Source organism: Heterodontus francisci, chromosome 2, assembly GCF_036365525.1.
Source record: "Heterodontus francisci isolate sHetFra1 chromosome 2, sHetFra1.hap1, whole genome shotgun sequence".
Lineage (NCBI taxonomy): Eukaryota > Metazoa > Chordata > Chondrichthyes > Heterodontiformes > Heterodontidae > Heterodontus > Heterodontus francisci.
The window spans coordinates 114,458,162-114,486,092 of record NC_090372.1 but is presented as its reverse complement, the minus strand read 5'-3'; the positions used below and the strand labels follow the sequence as shown (position 1 = coordinate 114,486,092).

The following is a 27,931-nucleotide window of genomic DNA, read 5'->3' as shown; positions in this document are numbered from 1 at the left end:
GGTGAGGAGTTTTCCATCACACTCTAGACTTGTGCCTTGCATACAGTGGAAAGCCTTTGGAGAGGCAAGAGGTGATTTACTCAACGCAGAATTCACAGCCTCTGACCTGCTTTTGCAGCCACAACATTTATATGACGAGCGCAGTTAAGTTTCTAGTCAATGGTGAGCCACAGGATGTTGATGGGGGATTCAGCGATGGTAATGGTGTTGAATGACAAGGGGAGATGTTATGATTCTCTCTTGTTGGAGATGGTCATTGCCTTGCACTTGTGTGGCGCGAATGTTGCTTGGTACTTATCAGCACAAGCCTGAGTGTTGTCCTGGTCTTGCCTCATGTGGACAGAGACTGCTTCAATATCTGAAGAATGGCAAATGGAATTTAACACTGCAATAATCAGTGAACATCCCCACTTCTGACCTTATGATGGACAGAAGGTCATTAATGAAGCAGCTGAAGATGTTTGGGCCTAGGGCAATGCCCTGAGAAACTCCTGCAGTGATGTCCTAGGACTGAGATGATTGGCCTCCACAACCGCAATCATCTTACTTTGTGCTAGGTGTAACTCCAGCCAGTGGGGAGATTTCCCACTGATTCCCATTGACTTCAATTTTGCTAGGGCTCCTCGATACAAAACTCAGTCAAAAGCTGTTTTGATGTCAAGGGCAGTCACTCTCACCTCACCTGTGGAATTCAGCTCTTTTGTCCATGTTTGGATCAAGGCTGTATTGAAGTCTGGAACTGGCTGCTCCTGGTCAGACACAAATTGAGCATTCGTGAGCAAATTATTGGTGTCTTAATTCGCACCAAGTCCCAATTCCCCTGTGCTCACTGACCTACATTGGCTCCCGGTCAAGTGGCGCAGTGGTTAGCACCGCAGCCTCACAGCTCCAGCGACCCAAGTTCAATTCCGGGTACTGCCTGTGTGGAGTTTGCGAGTTCTCCCTGTGTCTGTGTGGGTTTCCTCCGGGTGCTCCGGTTTCCTCCCACGTGCCAAAGACTTGCTGGTTGATAGGTTAATTGGTCATTATAAATTGCCCCTAGGATAGGTAGGTGGTAGGGAAATATAGGGATAGGTGGGGATGTGATAGGAATATGGAATTAGTGTAGGATTAGTATAAATGGGTGGTTGATGGTCGGCACAGACTCGGTGGGCCGAAGGGCCTGTTTCAGTGCTGTATCTCTAAAAAAAAACATATTGATTTTAAAATTCCCATCCTTATTTTCAAATCCCTCCATAGTTTCCCCCCTCATTATCTCTATAATCTCCTCCAGCCACAAAACCCTCCCAGATATCTGCGCTCCCTTAACTCTGGCCTCTTGTGCATCCCTGATTTTAATCACTCCACCATTGGTGGCCGCGACTTCAGTTGTCTAAGCCCTAAGCTCTGGAAAACCCTCCCTACACCTCGCTTTTCTCCTTTATGACACTCTTTAAAACCTACCTCTTTGACCATGCCTTTGGTCATCTGACCTAATATCTCCTTTTGTGGCTCGGTGTCATACTTTGTTTTATAATGCTCCAGTAAAGTGCCTTCGGACGTTTTATTATGTTAAAGGCGCTATATAAATATAAGTTGTTGTTGCTGAGTAAGTGCCACTTTGATAGCACTGTCAATGACACCTTCCATCACTTTGCTGATCATTGAGAGCAGACTGATGGGGTGTAGTATTTGGCTGGATCAGATTTGTCCTGTTTTTTATGGGCAGGACGTACCTAGGCAAATTTCCACTTTGCCTGGTACATACCAGTATTGTAGCTGCACTGGAACAGCTTGGCTAGGGGTACAACTAGTTCTGGAGCACAAGCCTTCAGCACCTCAGCCGGGATGTTGGCGGGGCACATAGCCTTTGTTGTATCCAATATTCTAAACTGTTTCCTGATATTATGTGAAGTTCATCAAATTGACTGAACACTGGAGACCTCAGGCGGAGGCTGAGATGGATCATCCATTCAGCACTTCTGGTTGAAGATGGTTGCAAATGCTTCAGCCTTGACATTTGCACTCTTGTGCTGGGCTCCGCCATCAATGAGGATGGGGGTGTTCATCAGCCTCTCCTCCCGTCAGTTGCATAACTGTCCAGCACAACTCACAACTGAATTTGGCAGTACTGCAGACCTTTGATCTGATCCAATTCTTGTGGGATCACTTGGCTCTGTAAACTGTTCAACATATATGTAGTCCTGTGTTGTAACTTCACTAGGTGGGTTCCTCATTTTTAGGTGTGCTAGGTGTTGCTCCTGTCAGGCTCTTCCACACTCAACACAGATTGGAAGGTAGCAAATGTAACCCCACTATTTAAGAAAGGAGGGAGAGAAAACAGGGAACTACAGACCTTTTGGCCTTATATCAGTAGGAGGGAAATGTTAGAATCTATTTATTTATTTTTTTATTTTTATTTTTTATTTAGAGATACAGCACTGAAACAGGCCCTTCGGCCCACCGAGTCTGTGCCGACCATCAACCACCCATTTATACTAATCCTACACTAATCCCATATTCCTACCACATCCCCACCTGTCCCTATATTTCCCTACCACCTACCTACACTAGGGGCAATTTATAATGGCCAATTTACCTACCAGCCTGCAAGTCTTTTTTTGGCTGTGGGAGGAAACCGGAGCACCCGGAGAAAACCCACGCAGACACAGGGAGAACTTGCAAACTCCACACAGGCAGTACCCGGAATTGAACCCGGGTCGCTGGAGCTGTGAGGCTGCGGTGCTAACCACTGTGCCATAAAGGATGTGATAATTGGACATTGAGAAAATAATGCTTGGATTGGGCAGAGTCAACATGGATTTATGAAAGGGAAATCATGTTTGACAAACCCGTTGGAGTTTTTTGATGATGTAACTAGCAGAACAGCTAAGGGGGAACCAGTGGATGTAATGTATTTGGATTTTCAGAAGGCTTTCAATAAGGTCCCACACAAGAGGTTAATAAGCAAGATTAGAGCACATGGGATTGGGGGTAATATACTGGCATGGATTGAGATGTGGTTAACTCTCAGAAAACAGAGAGTAGGAATAAACGGGTCATTCTCAGGTTGGCAAGCCATGACTAGTGGGGTACCACAAGGATCAGTGCTTGTGCCCAAGCTAGTCACAATCTATATCAATGATTTCCGGACCAAATGTAATATCTCCATGTTTGCTGATGACACAAAACTAGGTGTGAATGTAAGGAGGACGAAAAGAGGCTTCAAGGGGATTTAGACAGGCTAAGTGAGTGGGCAGGAACATGGTAAATGGAATATAATGTGGAAAAATGTGAAGTTATCCACTTTGGTAGGAAAAAATCGAAATGCAGAGTAGTTCTTAAATGGTGAGAGATTGGGAAGTGTTGATGTCCAAAGGGACCTAGGTGTTCTTGTTCATAAGTCATTGAAAGCTAACATGCAGGTGCAGCAAACAATTAGGAAGGCAAATGGTATGTTGGCCTTTATTGCAAGAGGAATTGAGTACAGGAGTACTGCAATTATATGGAGCCTTGGTGAGACGGTACCTGGAGCATTGTGTACAGTTTTGGTCTCCTTACCCAAGGAAGGATATATTGCCACAGAGGAAGTGCAATGAAGGTTCATCAGATTGATTCCTGGAATGGCAGGATTGTTCAAGAGCGGAGATTCAAGAGACTAGGCCTGTATTCTCTAGAATTTCGAAGAATGAGAGGTGATCTCATTGAAGCATATAAAATTCTTAGAGGGCTCGACAGGGTTGATGGAGGAAGGATGTTTCTCCTAGATGGGCAGTCTAGAATTAGGCGACACAATCTCAGAATAAGAGGTAGGCCATTTAGGACTGAGATAAGGAGGAACTTCTTCACTGAGAGGGTGGTGAATCAGTGAAATTCTCTACCCTGGAGGGCTGTGGAGGCTTAGTCATTGAGTATGTTCAAGACAGAGATTGACTGATATCTAGATATTTAAGATATCAAGGGATATGGGGATAGTGTGGGAAAATGGCGTTGAGGTAGAAGATGAGCCATGATCAAGTTGAATGGTGGAGAAGGCTTGTGGGGCTGAATGGCCTACTCATGCTCCTATTTCCTATGCTCTTAATTGAACCAGGGTTAGTCCCCTGGCTTGATGGCAGTGAGGGACATGCCAGACCATGAGGTTACAGATTCTGGTTGAATACAATTCTGCTGTTGCTGATGTCCATCCTCAGGGATGTTCAGTTTTGAGCTGCTAGATCTGTTACTAATCTATCACATTTAGCACGGGGGTAGTGCCACACAACTCAAGGGTGTCCTCAGTGTGAAGATGGGACCGTTTCACACAGATTGTGTGGTGGTCTATTCTACCAATACTTCATGGATAGATGCATCTGTGACAGTAGATTGGTGAGGATGAGGTCAAGCGGGTTATTCCCTCTTGTTGGTTCTTTCACCACCTGCTGCAGGCCCAGCTATGACCAGCTTAGTCAGTAGTTGTGTTACCTAGCCACTCTTGGTGATGGATATTGAAATCCCCCATCCAGAGTACATTCTGTGCCCTTGCTGCCTTCAATGCTTCTACCAAATGGTGTTCAATGTGGAGAATTACACTTTCATCAGCTGAGGGAGGGTGGTAGGTGGTAATCAGCAAGATGTTTCTGTGCCCATGTTTGATTTGATGCCATGAGATTTCATGGGGTCCAGAGTCAATGTTAAGGATTCCCAAGGCCACTCCCTTCTAACTGTAAATGATTGTGCTGCCACCTCTGGTGGGTCTGTCCTGCCGGTTGAATAGGACATAAACAGGGATGGTCTGGGACATTAGCTGAAAGGTATGATTCTGTGAATATTATTATATCAGGCTGTTGCTTGAATAGTCTGTGTGACAACTCTCTCAATCCTATCACAAGCCTCCAGGTGTTAGCGGGGAGGACTTTGCAGAGTCAACTGGACCAGGTATGCTTTTGTCCTGCCCAGTGCTAAGGTCGATGCCATGTGGTCTATTCAGTTTTACTCCTTTTAGATATTTTCCAAACTGTTTTGTACAACTGGGTGGCTTGCTTGGAAATTTCAGAGGGCATCTGCCCGACAATGTGGAAAATTGCCCAGGTATGTCCTGTACACAAAACGCAGGACAAATCCAACCCCATCAATTACCGCCCTATCAGTGTACTCCCGATCATCAGCAAAGCGATGGAAGGAGTTGTCAACAGTGCTATCAAGTGGCACTTGCTTAGCAATAACCTGCTCATTGACGCTCAGTTTGGATTCCACCAGGGCCACTCGGCTCCTGACCTCATTACAGCTTGGTCCAAACATGGACAAAAGAGCTGAACTCCAGACGGGAGGTGAGAGTGACTGCCCTTGGCATCAAGGCTGCATTTGACTGAGTATGGCATCAAGGAGCCCTAGCATCAATGGGAATCAGGGGGAAAACTCTCCACTAGTTGGAGTCATACCTAGTGCAAAGGAAGATGGTTGTAGTTGTTGGAGGTCAATCAGCTCAGTCCCAGGACATCATTGCAGGAATTCCTCAGGGTAGTGTCCTAGGCAGAACCATCTTCAACTGCTTCATCAATGACCTTCCCTCCATCATAAGGTCAAATGAAGGGATGTTCGCTGATAATTGCACAATGTTCAGCACCATTCACGACTCCTCAGATACTGATGCATCCCATGTCCACATGCAGCAAGCCCTGGACAATATCCAGGCTGATAAATGGCAAGTAACATTCATGCCACACAAATGCTAGGCAATGACCATCTCAAACAAGAGAGAATCTAACCATCTCCACTTGATGTTCAATGGCATTGCTATCACTGAATCTCCCACTATCAACATCCTGGGGGTCACCATTGACCAGAAACTGAACTGGACCAGCCATATAAATACTGTGGCTACAAGAGCAGGTCAGAGACTGGGAATTCTGCAGTGCTTGACTCACTTTCCATCTCCCCAATGCCTGTCCACCATCTGCAAGGTACAAGTCACGAGTGTGATGGAATACTCTCCACTTGCCTGGATGGGTGCAGCTCCAACAACACTCAAGAAGCTCGACACCATCCAGGGCAAAGCAGCCTGCTTGATTGGCACCCTACCACCTTCAACATTCACTTCATCCACCACCGACGCACAATGGCAGCAGTGTGTACCATACATAAGATGCACCGCAACAACTCACTAAGGCTCCTTCGACAGCACTTTCCAATCCAGCAACCTCAACAACCTAAAAGGACAAGGGGAGCAGATGCATGGGAACACCACCACCTGCAAGTTCCCCTCCAAGCCACACACCATCCTGACTTGGAACTATATCACCGTTCCTGGGTCAAAATCCTGGAACTCCCTTTCGAACAGCACTGTTGGTGCACCTACATCCGAAGGACTGCAGCGGTTCAAGAAGGCAGCTCACCACCATCTTCTCAAGGGCAATTAGGGATGGGCAACAAATGCTGGCCTAGCCAGAGACACCCACATCCAACGAGCGAATAAAAAAATGTTTAAGAAACAACCACAATGATGTGTATCTGGAGTGACATCTAAGCCAGACTGGGTAAGGGCAGCAGGTTTCCTACTCTAAACAACAGCAAAAACTAATGCGTGGGAAAGCATATGAGGGGTAATCTGTAGTTGGCCTACAAACACTGTCAATGGAAACCTGATCATAAGAAGCCCAAGAAATAGCTGTGGAACAAATAATGTTATGACCTCAGTTAAGACCGTTAATGTTAGAAATACCAGAAATGATCCCGCAGACCAATTTAAAGAATTACACAACAAGATTTCACCTTTTAAGACTTTTTTTTATAACAACTAAACTAAAAGAACATAAGAAATAGGAGCAGGAGTAGGCCATTTGGCCCCTTAAGCCTGCCCTGCCATTCAATAAGATCATGGCTGATCAGCCCCAGACCTCAATTCCTCTTTCGTGCCAGCTCCTCATAGCCCTCAACTTCCGGATATTTCAAAAATCTATCTACCGCCTCTTTAAATACTTTCAGTGATCTAGCCTCCACAGCATAGGCATGAGGACAGATTTCGCCCTAGTGGACTGGGCAGGAAGACTAAAAGGTAGGACAGTTGATGAGCAGTGGCAGATGTTTAAGGAGATATTCAATTCCTCCCAACTAAAATATATTCCAGAGAGGAAGAAAGATTGTAAGAGGGGGGAAAACATCCATGGCTATGCAAGGAAGTTAAGGATAACATAAAGACAAAAACTAAGGCATACCATATTGCAAAGGCCAGTGGCAGGCTGGAAGATTGGAAACTTTTAAAGATCAACAAAGGGTTACTAAAAAAGTAATAAAAAGAACAAAGGTAAAGTATGAAAGAAAACTAGCGCAAAATATAAAACGAATAACTAAAGCTTCTTTAAGTATATAAAGGGAAGAGAGTAGCTAAAGTGAATGTTGGTCCCTTGGAGGATGAGACTGGGGAGTTAATTGTGGGGAACACAGAAATGGCGGAGACACTAAATCAGTATTTAGGCACACTACAGCCTGCCAGACTGAACATTGAGTTCAATAATTTCAGAGCATGACGGGGCCCGCCATTTTACTTTTATTTTTAGTTATTTTTTCTTTTTTTCTTTTTTACAATTTTTTTTTTGTTTATTTCATTTCATCTTAGTTTGTTCAGATTGCTTACCCACTGTTTTTTTTTTCATGTTTGTACTTGCTGCTGTTCAATCTTCAGTCCATTAACACCCTATCTGTACTAATGCTTTGTCTTTCAACACACCATTAACATATTGTTTGCCTTTGCTCCATGACCTTTTGGTCAGCTATGTGGCCTTGTCCAATCTACACCTTCTCCTTTGTTATCTCTTGCCTCACCCCCGGCTCACTTGCTTATAACCTTTGACATTTCTAATATTTGCTCGTTCCGAAGAAGGGTCACTGACCAGAAACGTTAACTCTGCTTCTCTTTCCACAGATGCTGCCAGACTTGCTGAGTAGTTCCAGCATTTCATGTTTTTATTTCAGATTTCCAGCATCCACAGTATTTTGCTTTTATTAAATCAGTATTTTGCCTCAGTTTTCACAGTGGAGAATACTAGTACCATCCCAATAGTAACAAGTAATGCAGAGGTTATAGAAGGGGAGGAACTCAGAACAATCATCACTAGGGAAAAAGTACTGAGCAAACTATTGAGATTGAAGGAAGACAAATCCCCAGGACCTGATGGCCTACATCCTAGGGCCTTAAAGGAAGTGGCAGCGGAGACAGTGGATCCATTGGTGATAATATTCCAAAATTCCCTGGATGCGGGAAAGGTTCCAGTGGATTGGAAAAATGCGAATATAACGCCCTTATTCAAAAAAGGAGGGAGGCAGAAAGTAGGAAACTATAGACCAGTTAGTTTAACATCTGTTGTTGGGAAATTGTTAGAATCCATTATTAAGGAAGTAATAACAGCACATTCAGAAAGTCAAAATGCTATCCATCAGAGTCAGCACGGTTTTATGAAGGGTAAATCATGCTTGACTAATTTGCTCGAGTGCTTCGACGATATAACAAGTAAAGTGGATAATGGGGATTCTGCAGATGTTGTATACCTGGACTTCCAGATGGCATTTGATAAGGTGCCGCACAAAAGGTTAATACACAAGGTAAGGTCACATGGGGTTAGGGGCAATTTAATAGCTTGGATAGAGGATTGGCTAACCAACAGAAAACAGAGAGTTGGGATAAATGGGTCCTTTTCTGGTTGACAAGATGTAACTAGTGGGGTGCCACAGGGTTTGGTCCTCAGTCCCCAACTATTTACAACCTATATTAATGACTTGGATGCAGGGATAGAAGGTACAATAGCCAAATTTGCACATGACACTAAAATAGGATAGTAAGTTGCAATAAAGAAATAAGAAATTTACAAATGGATATGGATAGGTTAGGTGAATGGGCCAATATTTGGCAGATGGAGTTTAACGTGGATAAGTGTGAGGTTATCCATTTTGGTCGGAAGAATAGAAAGGCAAATTATCTAAGTGGAGAGAAACTACAGAGTGCTTCGGTGCAGAGGGATCGGGTGTCCTCGTGCATGAATCGCAGAAAACTAGTATGCAGGTGCAGCAGGTAATAAGGAAGGCAAATGGAATTTTGGCATTTATTGCTAAAGGAATAGAATATAAAAGTAGGGAAGTGTTGCTGCAACTGTACAAGGCATTAGTGAGACCGCACCTGGAGTATTGCATACAGTTTTGGTCCCATTACTTGAGGAGGGATGCAGTTGCATTGGAGGCAGTTCAGAGGAGGTTCACTAGATTTATTCCAGAGATGAGGAGTTCGTCTTATGAAGAGAGATTGAGCAGTTTAGGCCTTTACTCTCTAGAGTTTAGAAGAATGAGAGGAGATCTAATTGAGGTATATAAGATGATTAAGGGGATTGACAATGTAGAAGTAGAAAGGATGTTTCCTCTTGTGGGCCAATCTAGAACAAGAGCTCATAGTTTTAGGATAAGGGGCAGCAGAATTAAAACAGAGATGAGGAGAAATTACTTCTCTCAAAGGGTCGTGAGTCTGTGGAATTCACTACCCCAGAGTGCGGTGGATGCTGGGACATCGAGTAAATTTAAGGAGAAGATAGACAGATTTTTAATTACTAATGGGTTGAAGGGTTATGGAGAATGGGCAGGAAAGTGGAGTTGAGGCCGAGATGAGATCAGCAATGATCGTATTGAATGATGGAGCAGGCTCGAGGGGCTGAATTGCCTACTCCTGCTCCTAGTTCTTATGTTCCATGTAACTCTTTGGGGGAGAGAATTCCAGACATTCACTACCCTCTGAGAAAAGAAATTCCTTTGCATCTCAGTTTTAAATGAGTATCCCCTTATTCTGTAACTATGTCCCCCTAATTTGAGATTCCCCACTAGTGGACATATCTTCTCAACATCTACCCTGTCAAGCCCCCTCAGAATCTTGTACGTTTCAGTAAGATCACCCCTCATTCTTCGAAACTCTAATGAATAAAGGCCTAACTTGTTCAGCCCGTTATTGATAAGTCAACCCCTTCATCCCAGGAATCAGCCGAGTGAATCTCTTTTGAACTGCCTCCAATGCCAGTATATCCTTTCTTAAATACAGGAACCAAAACTATACATAGTACTCCAGGTGCGGCCTCACCAACACCCAGTACAGCTGTAACGAGACTTCCCTATTTTTAAACTCCAACCCCCTAGCAATAAAGGCCAAAATTCCATTTGCCTTCTTAATTACTTGCTGCACCTGCATGCTAACTTTTTGTGTTTCATGCACAAGAACACCCAGATCCCTTTGCGGTGCACTTTTTTGGAGTCTTTCTCCATTTAAATAATAGTCATAGAGTCAGAGTTATACAGCATAGAAACAGGGCCTTTGGCCCACTGTGTCTATGCCGGCCATTAAGCCTATCTATTCTCATCCCATTTTCCAGCACTTGGCCCGTAGCCTTGTATGCTATGGCATTTCAAGTGCTCATCTAAATACTTCTTAAATGTTGTGAGGGTTCCTGCCTCTACCACCCCTTCAGACAGTGTGTTCCAGATTCCAACCACTTTTTTTCCTCAAATCCTCTCGAAACCTTCTGCCCCTCACCTTAAATCTATGCCCCCTGGTTATTGACACCTCTGCTAAGGGAAAACGTTTCTTCCTGTCTACTCTATCTATGCCCCTCATAATTTTGTATACCTCAATCAGGTCCACCTTCAGCCTTCTCTGCTCTAAGGAAAATGGCCCCAGCCTATCCAGTCTCTCTTCATAGCTGAAATGTTCCAGCCCAGGCAACATCCTGGTGAATCTCCTCTGCACCCTGTCCGGTCCAATCACCTCCTTCCTATAGTGTGGCAACCAGAACTGTACACAGTACTCCAGCTGTGATCTAACTGGTGTTTTCTACAGCTCCATCATAACCTCCCTGCTCTTATATTCTATGCCTCAGCTAATAAAGGCAAGTATCCCATATGCCTTCCTTACCAACTTATCTACCTGTGCTGCTGCCTTCAGTGATCTATGGATAAGGACACCAAGGTCCCTTTGACCCTCTGTACCTCCTAGGGTCCTACCTTCCATTGTATATTCCCTTGACTTGTTAGTCCTCCCAAAATGCTTCACCTCACACTTCTCAGGATTAAATTTCATTTGCCACTGCTCTGCCCATCTTACCAGCCCATCTATATCGTCCTGTAATCTAAGGCTATCCTCCTCACTATTTACAACGCCAATATTCATGTCATCTGTGAACTTACTGATCATACCTCCTATATTCACGTTTAAATCATTAATGTAGAGTACAAACAGCAAGGGTCCCAGCACCAATCCCTGTGGTACACCACTGGTCACAGGCTTCCAATCGCAAAACAACCCTCGACCATCACCCACTGCCTCCTGCCACTAAGCCAGTTTTGGATCTAATTTGCCAAATTGCCCTGGATCCCATGGGCTCTTACCTCCTTAACCAATCTCCCATGTGGGACCTTAGTCTGCCTTTTGATTCTTCCTACCAAAGTGCATGGCCTCACACTTTCCTAAATTAAACTCCATCCACCAAGATTTTGCCCACTCACTCAACCTATCTATATCCCCTTGCAGATTCCTTATGTCCTCATCACAACATGCCCTCCCACCTATTTTTGTATCTTCAGTAAATTTGGATATATTACACTCTGCCCCCTTCTCCAAATCATTAATATAGAGAGTGAATAATTGAGGCCCTAGGACTGATCCTTGTGGCACTCCACTAGTTACAGCTTTTCAACCTGAAAAAAAAATATTAATCCCAACTCCCTGTCTTCTGTGAGTTAACCAATCCTCAATCCGTGCTAATACATTATCCCAATACCATGAGCTCCTATTTTGCGCAATAATCTTTTATGTGGCACCTTATCGAATGCCTTCTAGAAATCCAAACACACTATATCTACCGGTTCCTCTTTATCAACTCTGCTTGTTATATCTTCAAAGAACTCTAGCAAATTTGTCAAATATGATTTCCCTTTCATAAAAAGAAATCCCCATTAAGTAAATAGTAAATTGTAAGTAGCTGATACCCCAAATTAGAAAGATACTTTCTTTACTTCTTAAAATACTTGAAAACCTCACACCACACTTATACATTACACAGTCCTCTTTCATGGTAAAATCTTTGCGGTTAAAAGGCCCAAACTTTTCCGAGCTGCAATGGGGTTGCATCTCCCTGACCTTTTCAAAAATCAATGTCCTCTTCGCTCACTTCTCTAAGCACTTCCAACCTGAACAACAGGAATAAGACAATTCCTGGTGAAGCTGTCGGACTTTTACTTTGCTGCAAGCCTCAACTTTCAAAACAGGTTCAAGTCTTTCACTGTATTAGTATTCTTTGAGAGCAGCTGTTCCCTCTCTCTCCCTTGAGGCTGCCATTGCTGGTTTTCTTCCTTTCTTACAGCCCACTCTGAGGCTGCTACCACTGGTCTTCTGTACAGGCTGCCTGCCTTCAGAAAATCTGTTAAATTTATCTGATTGTCCTTCTCTAGTATGCAAAGTCCAGAAGTCTGGTTTCACAGAGCCACATGGGTCTTCCATTGTTTTCAGATGTGAACAGTTGCATGGTATATTTGCATCTTCAGAATCACTGACTCCTTGTTTACGATCCAAATGTCTGGAAGGGTGAAACCCATTGTTCTTCAGGTGTTACACCCCTACAGTCTCTGTTCTTCAAAAAAAAAAAATCTTTGATCTGTGCTCTCTGTTGGCCTGGTAACCAAGATTTCTGTCTTGTCCTGAAGCAGAGTGGAAGTGAGGTCACCTGACTTTTTGGAATCCATTTTAAACTTTTTAAAGCATATTCATGTTACAAAGGAAGGCGTTCATAACGCCTTCCCCCTAAAAATAGAAAATTCATTACTGTTGTAATGATGTTTCTTACAATATTATCACATATAATATTGTAAACATTTTCCTTATTAACATTTTACACAGGGAACAACAATATTTTATTGCCTCCATTATACCCTTTCTTTAAATTCTGGATACAGCATCAGCAATTGTATTGCTCTTTCTTGCAACATGTAGAATTGTTAGGGTAAATGGTTGTAACATTAAACTCCACCAAAATAATCTGGTGTTATTGGTTTTGAACTTTTCTAAAAACCTTAATGGATTATGATTGTTGTAAACTGTTATTTCCCCTTGGCCATTATTGATGTATACTTCAGAATGTTCCAAATCTAGAGCCCCTTGGATTTCAAAGAAAACACATGGCAGGATAAGCCAAAAAAGGGAAGGTTACGTCAGATACCAAGAGCAGAATACTGCAGAAAGCCAAGAGGAGTACAGAAAGTACAGAAGTAAAAGTAAAAAGGAAATTAAGAAAGCAAAAAGGGGGCATGAAGAAATATTGGCAAGTACAATCAAGGAAAACTCAAAGATGTTTTATAACTACATGAAGAGCAAGAGGATAACGAAGGAAAGAATAGGGCCTATTAGAAACAAAAAATGTAACCTGTGTGTGGAGGCGGAAGATATGAACATGGTTCTTAATGAATACTGTGCATCTGTTTTCACAAAAGAGCGGGACGATGCAGACATTGTAGTTAAGGAAGAGGAGTGTGAAATATTGGATGGGATTAACATAGTGAGAGAGGAAATATTAAGGGGTTTAACATCTTTGAAAGTAGATAAATCATCAGGCCCAGATGAAATGTATCTCAGGCTGCTAAGAGAAGCAAGGGAGGAGAGGGTTGATGCAGGAAGGATGTTTCCGCCGGCTGGGGATTCCAGAACCAGTGGACACAGTCTCAGAATAAGGGGCAGTTCATTTAAGACTGAGTTGGGGACTCAGAGGGTGGTAAATCTTTGGAATTCTCAGCCAAAGAGCTGTGGAGGTTCATTCATTGAGTATGTTCAAGACTGAGCAATAGATGTCTACATATTAACAACATCAAGGATTATGGGGACAGTACTGCATATGGTACTGGTCACCACATCACAGGATGATGGGATCGCACTAGAGAGGGTACAGAGGAGATTTACAAGGATGTTGCCAGGACTGCAAAATTTTAGGTTTGAGGAAAGGTTGGATAGACTGTTTTCTATGGAACAGAGCAAGCTGAGAGGAGATTTAGTTAAGATGTATAAAATTATAAGGGGCCAAGATAGAACGGATGGGAAGGATTTATATTCCTTAGCAGAGAGGTCAATAACCAGGGGGTATAGATTTCAAGTAATTGATAGAAGAATTAAAGGGGAATTGAAGAGAAATTTTTCATCTAAACTGTGGTGGGGATCTGGAACTCACTGCCTGAAAAGGGAACCCTGGTTACATTTAAAAAGTACTTGGTTATGCAATTGAAGTGCCATAACATACAAGGTTAAAGACCAAGAGGTATAAAGCGGGATTAGGTTGGATAGCCCTTTTTGGCCAGCACAGACATGATGGGCCGAGTGGCCTCCATCTGTGCTGTAAATTTCTACAATTCTATGATTCTATCCGCACAGTCAGTCATATGTACAAGTCTCATCCGATTGAAGGAGAGACAGATAAAAAAGCAATTACAGCAAGCTCCCGAATCAATCTGTGAGACTACCGAGAAAGGTAGCTTGAGTGAGTCCGAAGAACTACTTTATCTGCATATTAAATCAAATAAGCTTGATTTACAACAAAAGTTCACTATTTCTGTAGGCTGATGCTAACTCAATCCTTGAAATGGATCTAAGCAGCAATTGATTCCAGTCCACCATCTTTTCTCTTGGCATTTCTTCGCAGACTAAGATTTTGGGAAGGTTGTACTCATCGGTTGCAGGCCTGCTGGTGGCTAGTCAGGCCTATCCAGGACTGGCAGATTCTCCCACAGCGGGTACAAATGAAGATGTAGTCACTGTTTGGGGCAATTGGACCTATTCTTCGCCTCCTTTTCTCCTTCATGCTGGTTCTTCGCTCAAAGGTGTCTGTAGCTTTCCTGATGTAGCATCTCCAGGCATCATGATCTATGGCCTGCACTTCTCACTGGTGATGGTTGATGTGGCACACAGAGAGGGACTTCTTCAGGGAGTCCTTGAAACGTTTGCATGGGGCCCCTCTGTTTCTTTTACCTATGGTCAGCTCTCTGTACAACATGATCTTGGGCAGGCGACTGTCGTCCATCCGGGCAATGTGACCCGCCCGACGTAGTTGGCTTTGCAGGAGGATGGTCTCGATGCTGGTGATGTTGGCTGTTTCTAGGACTTCAATGTTTGTGATGCGGTTCTGCCAGTAGATCTTGAGAATGCTGCGGAGGCAGCGCTGATGGAAGCGCTCTAGAGGCATACATGATGGTGGTATAGGACCCATGACTCGGTGCCATACAGAAGGGTGGTGAGGACTATGGCTTTGTACACTTTGAGTTTGGTCTGTACTCTGGGGCTGTGGTTGCTCCACACACGTTGGTACAGTCTACTGAATGTTCTGTTTGCTTTTGAAAATACAAGGTACTACCTCTATCTGAACACCCCATACACCCCCACCATCTTTTAAATATAGTTTAATACAATAGATAATTCCTTACTAGTCTCAGTCTTTGTGTAATGTACACTCTTTGTTCACTTTCTTTTCTTTGATCATCCATCAATTTTCCCCGATTAGTTACAAAACTAATATATTACAGCAATGAATAATTAACACATCCTGAGCTCAAACGCAAGAAAGAGAAAGAGAAACTGAATATAAGAATGTAATTCCTAATCATTTTAATAAGCTAAAACCTGTAGTTTGTTCTTAAGATAGCTGATAACATCTCCAGTGACTGGCTCTAAATGTTGAATAGCGGGAAAGGTCACACAGATTCTGGGGCATTGTATGACACAGGGAGAGAGCAGGGGGTTACATGATGTCTGTCCCAAAATCATGAAAGTAAACAAGGCAATTCACTAAAAACAATCAAGACGGGCCAGGTTTCCATGATGTGTGAAAGACTCTTGAATACAGAAAAAAGACAATTACAGGAAGAGACAGACACCATTTGAAAACACATTTGTAAGTAAGACGACAGAAGTATTTTGTTTTAACCACCTGGAAGGAATGGCTGTTCACCACTAATACTGCAGAATGGAAGCAACGGTAAGCAAATTTATTAACTCAGAAACACCTCACTTCAATTATCTATGTAAATTCACCTACATTTTATTGTTGGAGTTGGTTATTCCTGTCAATCAGTTTTTAAATCAGCATTTTGTGGGTGTTTCTAGCAAGTTATTCCCATCCTTAGTTGCCCATGAGAAGGTGGTGGTGAGCCGCTGCCTTCTTAAACCAGTGCAGATAATGTGATGAAGGTACTCCTACAATGCTGTTAGCCAGGGAGTTCCAGAATTTTAAACCAACAGCGAAGAAGGAATGAGGATAATATGTAAGTCAGGAAGGTGTGTGACTTGGAGGAGAATGTGGAGATGACGGTATTCCCATGGACCTATTGCCTTTGTCTTTCGGTGGTGGAGGTCATGGGTTTGGGAGCAACTGTAAAGAAAGCCTTGATAAGTTGCTGCAGTGCATCCTGTAGTGAGGATATACTGCAGCAACAGTATGCTGCTGGTAGATGTTTAAGCTAGTGGATGGAGTGCCAATCAACAGACTGTTTTGTCTTGGATGATATTGAGCTTCTTCTGCTAGAGCTGCACACATCCAGGGCAAGTGGAGAGTTCCACAATGGTGGCATCAGTCTGAAATTTTTGTTTTAAACTATTGATATAGGCAGGAAAGGGAAAAAGTACATTTTATTGGAATTCCTTGCAACAATGCCATTTTCAATGGTTGTTGATGGCAACACTCTCTCATTCCTCAGTACATTTTTTTCTACATTCTTAACCCAGCTGAGTGGGCAGACAAGTGACCAAGACACAATAGCACAGTGCATTTATGCTATAATTTGATGTGAGCTGAAATTTATAGTCCTGCCGCCGAAATTGGTGGCGGGTGAAAACAATGGTGGCCTGCCCGTGAGGGCTGCACGTCACAGAGCCCCCATGATATTCAGCGCGGCGGCTCATTAGCATTCCTGGGTCGTACCACCGCCCCCCACCCCCGCCAATGACGTGGAGGGGGTGGGCTTGACACCGCCGTGAACAGCATCAGCTGACAGGTCAGCGGGTGCTGGTGCCATATTTAAATGGCAGCCAGCCCTGCATTAATTCCAATTCCGCATTTAAACCTCGCTGCTGCAGTTGAACGCAGAATAATCATTCCAGAAACTTCCACAAAGCAAGGTCCCTGCAACTTTGATGAAATGGCAGAGGTGTGAGCCAGGGTGGCCTCACAATTCAGCGATGCCTCCTTGCTCAATCTTCTCCAGGCTGTACAGGTTTGGCAGGAGATCCTTTTCCCCAGCGATGGTAAGAAAAGGCCCTCCCGCCTGAACAAGCAAGCCTGGGTGGAGATAGCAGAGGAGGTTAGTAGTCATGGGGCCATGCGCCAGGACTGGGTGCAGTGCCGCAAGAGGGTGAACGATCTTTTGCGTTCCGCAAAGTTAAGTTGCATTTTGTTGCATGGCTCAGCTGAACCTGGGTGTCCCCACATAGAGTTGCACGTGTGCTACTGCCATGCCAAAGGTACGAATGATGCTACATGAATGGCTGTACGTATGAAAGAACTCACCCTTGTTTGCTGCTCAGAACATGGCACTTACATGACAGGCTCAGTGAGTAGTACAGACCCAGCTTCCCCCACCTTTGGGTCCAGCACCCCTGTTGTGACATGTGTCGTGTTGTTGTTTGGCAATGTTCAATATCTGCCTCCTTGCTCCTCCAGGTTAAGAGGGCCCACAATGCGCGTGAGGCATCCAGGACTGGTGGAGGTGTGCCTGATCTACATCTGCTTACACAGGCCGAGGAAAGGCCCTGGAACTAGCGGCCATCCACGTAGAACGTGTTGTTGCAGAAGTGGAGTTTGGGTCCTGGGTGAACAGACAGCCAATTGATATACACAATGATTACTTAGAACATTTTATTGTTTGAGACAATGCTGTCATAATTGGTACATATGCACCATAAAGACTGACACTGTGCTCTTCACATTGTATCTTGCAGGCCGACGCTCTGGATTCAACCAGCAGGCCCTACAGTCCTCCTGCAACTCTGAGGAAGAGACAACCTCAGAGGACGCAGTGTGCCATGACACTCCCGCACCTTCCACCAGTGCAGATATAGTCACCTCAGTGGGAATCCGATCGGCTTTAGAGTCTGGGTCACAAACGGGTGACAGCACCGCACACACGCCTGAGCAGCTGACTGAGGCTGAGACAGCCGAGGCCCCTGACAGTGTGGGTGTCCAGGCCCATGCTGAGCCCCAGGCTAATGATGACCCTCTGTTGTTAACAGCACAGGACATGCTGGAGCTGCAGTAAATCATGGCAATGGCAACATCTGGTGGAGATGCCACAGGCCACGTGCAGCCTTGAGCGGACGATGGGGCAGTCCATCCAGGTCATGACAGCTGCCATGTCCCAGGCATTTGAGCTCATGGCTTCATCCATGGAGAGGACAGCGGCCCTCTTGGAGAGTCAGATTCCGATGCTACGCACTGACCTGCAAATCTTCGCCGCAGCCATGACCTGGACGCAGCAGTGGCTAGGCGTGAGAGGGACCGGGGCATGGAGACAGTCCCTGTTCCTGGTCCTTCCCAGGAGAGTTGCGAGGTTCTGACGAGCCTCGAGAGGGAGGAGGCAAGCCTTGCCTGACATCTGGGGTCCCCCCTCAAGATGATTCCAATGTGGACACCAGCCCCTCAGCTCCTCCACTGGTGAGTCACGCTCCAGCAGCCACGACATATGAGGTTTGTTCTGCACAGAAGCAGGAGGCCCCCAGCCAGCCGGGGCCCTCCAGGCCTTGTGCGCGCAGAGGATGACCGCCAAAGTCATACAAAGCCAAAGGGCATTCTGATCAGCAGCCTTCCTCCAGTCAATCTGCTAACGCAGAAGTGGCACTGTGAAGGAGCACCTGTAAACGTCTTAAAAAATACCGTGACACAAATGGGTCTACGAGTGTCACTCCGATGTATAATCTATTCTCACTAAATGTGCTTCACAAACGTGTAACATTTTTACTGTGTAAATGAAGTGCACCAACATGTAGCGATCGCGTCTCTTCCCATTACATCATTGGCCTGACAGAACCAATGTATGGAATAACATCATTGCCGTGTCAGTATTACTCATGTGCCTCTCCACGGATGCAGTCACATGGACAATGGCTCTGTCAGCTGCTGCCAGTAATGGTGGAGATAAAGTTATTGTAGATGTGGACGGCTACACAACAGGTGAACGAGGGTGATGTGTGGTACGTAGAGCACATGGTGCTCTTCAGGGTCTGCAGAAGCATTGATCAATGAGGCGTTGTCATGTATCCCTTGCTCGCTACTCGCCCTGCATGCGCTGCCTGGTTGCTTTCCATCCTCCCATGCGCATTTCCTGCTGCAAGCCCTCTGCGTCCTCATCGCCCTAGGATGAGTTCTGCTCACATCTCTCCTCATCCTGCAAGGCCTCCCCTCTATTTAGTGCAAAGTTGTGCAGAGCACAACAAACAGCAACTATACGAGCAACCCTTTCCTGTACTGCAGAGCCCCACCCAATTTATGCAGGCAGCAGAAGCGCATCTTCAGCATGCTGATCACTTGCTCAATGGTGGCTCCTTTCGTGGCAGGCATTGTATCTTTCCTCTGCATCACCGGTGGGGTTTTTCTCACTGGCATCAGCAGCCATGTCTGCAAGGGATATCCCTTGTCCCCAAGAATCCACCCCTCGATCTGAGCCAGTTCAGTGAACAGCAATGGCACCTGGGTCTGGCACAGGATGAAGGAGTCATAGCAGCTGCCTGGAAAGTGGCACAGACTTGCATAAAGTGCTTACAGTGATCACAGACTAGCTGCACGTTGAGCAAGTGGAAGCCCTTTTGGTTGAGTTATGTAGCTGGTTGCCCGGCAGGAGGCTTGATGGCCACATGGGTGCAGTCTACGAGCCCTTGCACCTGTGGTGATCCCATGATGAAGCTAAATCCAATAACCCTCTGGGTCTGACTCTGAGGGCCCGTCCTGAAGTAGACATAGTCACCAGCCCTCCGGTACAGGACGTCGGTTACCTCCCTGATGCAGCAGCGCATTGCTGACTATGTCACCCCACATCGGTCGCTGGTGGGTCTCTGAAATGATGCAGAGGTGTAGAAGTTAAGAGCCGCTGTCACTTTGAGGGCCACAGGCATAGAATGTCCACCGAAGCCCATCAGCTGCAGTGCAGAGGTGTGTCACTGCCTCTCTCGACATCCGCAGTCACCTCTGACACTGATGCTCAGACATCTGCAGGTATGTCATGCAGGACCTGCTGATGCGCGGCGTTCTGTAGTGCCGAGTTTGCCTTGGGGGCTGCTGCTGCTCACGACCGGGAACTTCCACGTGGGTTGCACCTGCCCCTTGGTTCTGCCTCCAGCGGATATGGCTCCTTACGGAATGTGGATCAATGAATACAGGATGTACCATCCCCATCTCAAAGTTGGGGTCAAATTCAGTTCCTTCAGTACTTCAAAGGCACCTAACAGGGCAAAGAATGATGTGGATTGGTACTTCAGGTGCATTCATGGATCAACTATGTGGTGTGGCATGGCTTTGCTCGTCTTAGCTTTCACTAAGAATGGGGCAGCATGACCACATTCATATTGTTGCAGTTGCCTGGATTGGCCCACCAGTGACATTACCTTAAACTGCCTACCATTTGTGGCCCTCATCCCACAATAAGAGTTCTTGAAGTGCCATTGTTCCTTCACATTCCCAAACATTCAAGGGCACAGAATGGCCCCATTTACGAAGGGAGAGTGGTGCCTCTGTACATGTATTCAGAGTTGTGCCCCCTTTAATGCACTCCCCCACCCACCTCCGTACTCAAATGTAGAGTTAAGACCAGTCTCGCAACAGTCACCTTCACAGGCTCCGAGCACTGCTACCTCTGTTCCGCCGGCTTTTATCAGCTGGAAACGGGAAGGCACGTGAGAGACACCCATTCAGCTAAATATTGTAAATTGTTTGAGAACTCACAGCAGGATTTATCATGCGGCATGCTAAGTACCTCTTTACATGTTTTAATGGTGGTCCCGTCGCCGGGCGGTGGGGGGTCCGCCACAAGGCCTCACTGCTGCCGGCAATATCGGGCCAGGCCCTCTTGGCATCAGGGTGCGTGGCGGCCTCATCCCAGAGGCATTTTCCACCCTCTCCCACCCCCCGCCACATCTCCCGATGCGGGGGGCTGTAATATTCAGCCCAGTCACACAGAAATAAAGGATTCTGTAAAATAAAGCTGTGCTGTTCAATACTTCAGCTGGGAGTATGCAGACTCTAATTGCTAGGTAGCTCAGTAAAGAAATTTTCTGAAATATCTATTCCAATTCCATTGTCATCTTGTATATTTGGAAAACCTGACATTCCTCAACTGACCACAGGGAATGTCATGGGCAATTTAACTAGTATGTTATAAAAGTAGCCCTGAAATGCATACAATGACGCTACTTCCAGAACAAGAATGTATATGCTTTTAATGCAAAGCACTGGGACAAGTTGAATTATTTAAGCCTAAATCCAACATGGATACATTTTTAATTAATGACTGTACGATCAAATCTTTTGTGCCCTTAGTTTTTTAAGTTTTCCCCAAGTTACTTTTATTTTATTTCCCCCAAAGTTATCCAAATTTAAAAGGCACAGACTCTTAGAAAATAATCTATAGAATAACAAGCATACATGAACATCTAGCAAAGATATTTAACTTTTCCAAGGTGGTATTTGCTAGGTCTTTGCCTTAGACTTTTGAATCCATGCTGAAAAATATTAAATACCAGGCAATAACTATCTCCAACGAGAGAATCTAGCTATCTCCCGTTGACATTCAATGGTGTTACGATAGCTGAATCACCCAATATCAAAATCCTGGGGGGTCACCATTGACCAGAAACTGAACTGGAGTAGCCATATAAATACCATGGCTACAAGAGCAGGTCAGAGGCTAGGAATCCTGCAGCGAGTAACTCACCTCCTGACTCCCCAAAGCCTGCCCACCATCTACAAGGCACAAGTCAGGAGTGTGATGGATTACTCTCCAATTGCCTGGATGGGTGCAGCTCCAACAACACTCAAGAAGCTCGACACCATCCAGGACAAAGCAGCCTGTCTGATAGTTACCCCATATACAAACATCCACTCCCTCCACTACTGACGCACAGTGGCAGCAGTGTGTACCATCTGCAAGATGCACTGCAGCAATGCACCAAGGCTCCTTCGACAGCACCTTCCAAACTTGCGAGCTCTACCACCTAGAAGGACAAGGGCAGCAGATGCAAGGGAACACCACCACCTGCAAGTTCCCCTCCAAACCGCAGACCATCCTGACTTAGAACTATATCGCCGTTCCTTCACTGTTGCTGGATCAAAGTCCTGGAACTCCCTTCCTAACAGCACTGTTGGTATACCTACCCCACATGGACTGCAGCAGCTCAAGAAGGCAGCTCACCACCACCTTCCCAAGGGCAATTAGGGATGGGCAATAAATGCTGGCCTTGCCAGCGATGCCCACATCCCATGAACAAAAAAAAACTATTAAATTATAGTCCGAGGCTCACTCTACAGACTGGACTTTTAACAACACTCTTAGGTGTGTTAAGGAAATTTGCAGAACAATTTTCAATTGTGATATTAACCTCCACAAAATTGCAAACAAAAAACAAAGAATTTTCTGATGTTTTACATTTCAGGGCTTTCATTTTATAACACACTAGTAAATTGCCTGTGGCATTGCCAATAGTCAGTTAATGAATATAGGTATTTTTAAAAAATATACAAGATGGCAGCGGAATTGAAGAGAGACTTCAGGAACTCACCTCACTGAGCTACCTGGTGATCTGTGTCTGCAAGTACATCCTTATAGCTGACGTAACAAAATTGAAAGGAAATATTGACATAGATATCTACAATGGTAAATGGTGGCACAACAGCTTTACCAAAAATGTGACCAAAGGAAATAAGGGGCCAGATTTTACCAGCCCTTTGGAGATGGACTAGGCTGTGGGAGAGCTGGTAATATGGTGGGGAAAGGCATTGGGAGGGGTGATCAATGTCTTCAAGTCTCCATGGCATATACCAGCATGCAGGAACCTCAGTGGCGCGACCATCTGCCAGGCAGCCAACTGAGGCAATTGTGCCCAATTAAGCACCACCTCTCACCCCGCCGGCATTTTACCTGCGTCAGGAGGGGCCGCCACCAAAAGGGGGAGACTGCCAGGCAAACCCTTGCAGCCTGCCAGCGGGTTCCCAGAGGGTCAGGGGGTCCTCCTTAATTGCTGACCCATGGCCCATGGAGGCACTGCCACTGGGGCAGGCAATCCTTCCCCATCAGATCGCTGCCCCAACTTGCTGCAAAAAAAACCTTACTTGGTCTTCCAGGACACCTCAGCAGAGAGGTGCTCTTTTCCCTATCCTGCAGCCTCAGCAGAGGCCACCACTAGTGTTGGTGCTGCTGAGGCTGCCGAGCTGCCAATCCTCTGATTGGGCCAGCAGCTTTGACAGACAGAATTGGCCATTGCTGATAAAATGCTGCCCAATGGTCCCGCCGCCCACCAGCGTGAGGTCGGCTCCAGCTTTTGGCCCCGGCGGCAGGCCTTCATCGCTGTTGGAAACATTCAGCCCAAGGTTTGTGATAGGACGTGTCCTTGCTACGCAAGATTTTTACTAATACTAGATGATCCCCCAAGGCACTGCACATAGGAAATCAAGGCCAAGTGTAGTCTTTAGGTGAAGCAGTGTTAGGGGTTGGGGAATAATTGGTTCAGGCTGTACACACGTAACTGATTCCCCATTTTAAAGCTCTGTCCAGCTATTTAGAGCCATATGAAAAAACACAAGGCACTATTCTAAAAAGAGCATGGCGTTCTTCCACTGTCCGAACGGACATTTATCCCTCAATCGACATCTCTAAAAGCAGCTTAACTGGGTCAGTTATCTTATTATTTGCAGAATCCTATTGTGTGCAAAACTGGCCGCTACACTTGTCTACAAAATTACAATGACTACACCTGTAAGGTGCTTTGAGACATCATCAGGATGGAAAGAATGTTGTATAAATGCAACTTCTTTCTTTCCTTAAATATGGACATAGGAACTCATTATGGAAAAAGTTGCCAGGAAGTGCGAACAGGGGCAAGATTTTCCCTATAGTAGGAGTCAATCTCCCGTGACACTGCTCATAAGGAATCAATTATGTGTACAGGCCAAAGTATAACTGGACCTGCAATTACACTCTTCCCTCATGGGTGACAAGTTTACATTGGCAATTTTCATTACAAACAAGGACATAGGAATTTATAATGGAACAAGTTGACAGAAAGTAAGTATAGATGTAAGATTTTTAATAAATTAATAGATAAATATCTAAATAGAAATAGGTAAGTATCCACTATAAGAACATAAGGAATAGGAGCAGGAGTTGGCCATAGATTGCCTCAAGTCTTCTCCGCCATTCAATAAGATCATGGTTGATCTTCTAACTCAACTCCACTCTCCTGCACTATCCCCATAATCTCTTGAGTGCCTCAGTGCCCAAAAAATCTACTAATCTCACTCTTGAATATACTAATTGACTAAGCATCCACAGCTCTCTGGGGTAGAAAATTCTAAAGATTTACAATCCTATCAGTGAAGAACTTTCTCCTCATCTGAGTCCTAAATGACTGACCACTTATTCTGAGACGATGACCCCTATTTCTAGACTCTCCAGACAGGGGAAACAGCTTGTCCTTATCAAATCCTCTAAGAACTAGATACACTTCAACATATACTATATACAATGACAGCACAAATAAATAGACTGCTACATAGATTAATTTGCCAGTCCTTCAAAGTTTAAGAGACCTTTTGTGCTCTGATATAATTTTACTCATTGAAATGTAAATACAACTGGTAGTGCTACTGCTTTTCAATGTTTTTGGATTTAAATGAAGTTCAGTGGAACCAACTGTGTTCTGGAATGAATATATCTGTATTCAAATGACAGGAAGCAACATTGTAGTTTCCCTTCTTTTCTTTCCCGTTATCAGTGAGTGATCATTTTCCTGTTTGGAACCTCTCCAGTATTTCAAAGACAAGTTATTCTTCCTGCCTTAACGTCATCTAATTGCACAAAAAGCCCATCAGTATGCTGCTGGCAAGTCTATTTGCAATCCCTAGGAGACGTCCAATGTCCACACAAAATGTTAGCAGGTTCACTTTGTTTTCATCATCTTAAACAATAAGTCTAACTGAAAATATGTAATCTCATTGGCAACAAATTACATTTAATTTGCAAATTAGCATTTCTTTGGCTTGTGAAGTAATAAATTCAGCCATGATAAAAATCTTTTTGCTTTCGGAGCTCAAACTCCTGAGATCTTAGCCATATATTTGTGCAGACATTGGCTAGGCTGCAGGAGCATTGCAAGCAGTTTTGAACACCCAATATAGTAAGGATACTAGAAAGGGTACAGTGAAGAATCCACTAAAATTATGCCAGGAATAAGAAGTTAAAGTTATGAAAAGAAGTTTGAAAAATTGGTAATTTTTTCTGCAGAATTTAGAAGATTAAGGGCAAATCTAATAGAGGTTTTAAGAGGGTAAGTCGTGAAAGTTTGCTTCCACAGATTCATGAATTGTGACAATGAGGCACTGGCTCAGGGTTTTCACTAGATGAATGTGGGGGAACTTAGAAGATTGTTTCTCCTACAGAGAACATGGAATGCTTTACCACAAGTGGCTACTGAAACAGAGATTATAAGATGTCTGAAAGGGAACTGGATAAGTATTTGAAAATAAAGAGCATAAGTGGATATGGGGAAAAGTTATTAAAGTAAATAGCTCCTAATGAAGAGCAAGCACTTAGTTAGGTGCGATGGGCCCAATGGCTCCTTTTGTGCTAATTGCTATGATTCTGCGACTACACACTATACTAATTATATTCGTACATTAAATGTTGGTTTACCTGCGGAATGGGGTAATCCACCTTCCAAGTTCAAGATTGCAATATGGACTGGTCTGCATACAGCAGACATAAAGCTCAACTGTGTGATCCCAATGAGCACATGTTTCGTCTCTTGTTCCAGGGCATGACAATGAAGCATCAAGTTCTAAATGGTTAAATGAAAATAGATCTATGGAAAACAGAAAGAGCTATTTCAATATCACTTGTTAATATCGCCCATACATTTGAATTTCAAATTGTTGGCCTTTTCACTGACACTAGTCATTCCAATGCATTAAAAATATCTCTGGTGAGAAGTGTCACGCATACAAGAAGTGCGATGATATAAATTATGGACTAAATCTGAAGAGTTATAAAAACTGACTTTGTCTTTTAAAAAATTGACTCATCTTTTAAAAAGTGAACAATGCTCCAAAATGGCCACTGAAGAAAGGGCTTGGCCATTGTCTATTCAAACTGTCTGACAGGAACAAAGGAAAATCTTCAAAGATAAAAGGTGTTAATTGCATCCATGCTATACCCATCCTAAAATATTCCAGAATTGAATGTCTTCTTCTGAAACAAAGGAGGTGTGAAGTAGCTGGGCCATTGTGTGATCACCACGGGGAAAAGACCAAAGCGTCTCCTCCAGGAGGCGAGAAGTAACACAGACTTACTTTGAAAAAGCAGCCTAGAGAAAGACACTGCAGAAAGAAAAAAAACAGAATCCAGAAACTTGGTTCCAGCAAACCAGAAGGCACATGCCCTGCTGCGGAATTCTGCATCTATACTTTAGAGCAGTGAGCTAGAAGTGATCCACTTACTTCAACTGAACTTTTAACCAAGAGAGAAATCTACAATGACCTCAGGCTGCAACCAACGAGAGCTTGATTTCCAAGAGAATTCAACAGGTTTACCATGAGCTCCAACGAAACCTACACCCCACTTACAATCGCTGGCCCATTTTTCCTCCATATCTTATAAATGATATAGTTAGTACTACTAAAGTGTGCTTTTGCTTTTAATTAGTATAATTTATTAATAATTACTATTAATTATTACTTTTATTAAGAGAGTAAGTAGTGTTTTTTAGGGAATCAAGGTCCCTAGTGTAAATAATCTCAAACTTTTGAGAAAATTAAGTGTAAATCATGGCAGGGCAGCTCGGCAATGTGGACTGCTCCTCCTGTGCAATGTGGGAAGTCAGGGACATTTCCAGTGTCCAGGGCGAACACGTGTGCAGGAAGTGTCTCCAGCTGCAGCTACTTGAAATCTGCGTTTCGGAACTGCAGTGGCTGCTGGGGACACTGTGGAGCATCCGTGAGGCTCAGATCATCGTGGATAGCACGTACAGGGTGGTGGTCACACCGCAGGTAAAGACTGCTCAGGCTGAAAGGGAATGGATGACTGCCAGGCAGAGTAGAAGAACTAGGCAGGTCCCCTGGGTCCATCTCCCTCTCTAACAGATATTCCATTTTGAATACTTTTGGGGGAGATAGCTTCTCAGGGGAATGCGGCAAGAGCCAGGTCTGTGGCACGAGTGGCTCAGCTGCACAGGTGGGGAGGAAAAAAGACTGGTAGAGCTATAGTGATAGGGGATCCTATCGTAAAGGGTAAAGATAGGCGTTTCTGTGGCCGCAAACGAGACTCCAGGATGATATGTTGCCTCACTGGTGATCGGGTCAAGGATGTCACGGAGTGGCTGCAGGACATTCCGAAGGGGGGAAAGAAGGAGGGTGAACAGTCAGAGGTCATGGTACACATTGGTACCACCGACATAGGTAGAAAGAGGGATGAGGTTCTGCAACAAGAATTTAGGGAGCTAGGTAGCAGATTAGAAAGCAGGGCCTCAAAGGTTGTAATCTCTGGATTACTCCCATTGCCACCTGCCAGTGAGTATATGAATAGGAGGATAGAGCAGATGAGTGCATAGCTGAAGACATGATGCAGGAGGGAGGGCTTTAGTTTCCTGGATAACTGGGTCTCTTTCTGGCGAAGTTGGACGGGTTGAACCTGAACCGGAATGGGACCAACATCCTTGCTGGGTGGT

General features: G+C 44.6%; 1 protein-coding gene across 2 annotated transcripts in view; it reads right to left on the bottom strand.

The window, feature by feature from the left end:
- si:dkey-256h2.1 (uncharacterized protein LOC337520 homolog) overlaps nucleotides 1–27,931 on the bottom strand; it is a 314,605-nt gene that overhangs the window by 151,515 nt on the left and 135,159 nt on the right. For both annotated transcript variants that reach the window (XM_068009788.1, XM_068009780.1), the window contains exon 7: nucleotides 25,903–26,071. In XM_068009788.1, the coding sequence (XP_067865889.1) occupies nucleotides 25,903–26,071 (169 nt within the window). The remainder of the gene's footprint in view (nucleotides 1–25,902; nucleotides 26,072–27,931) is intronic.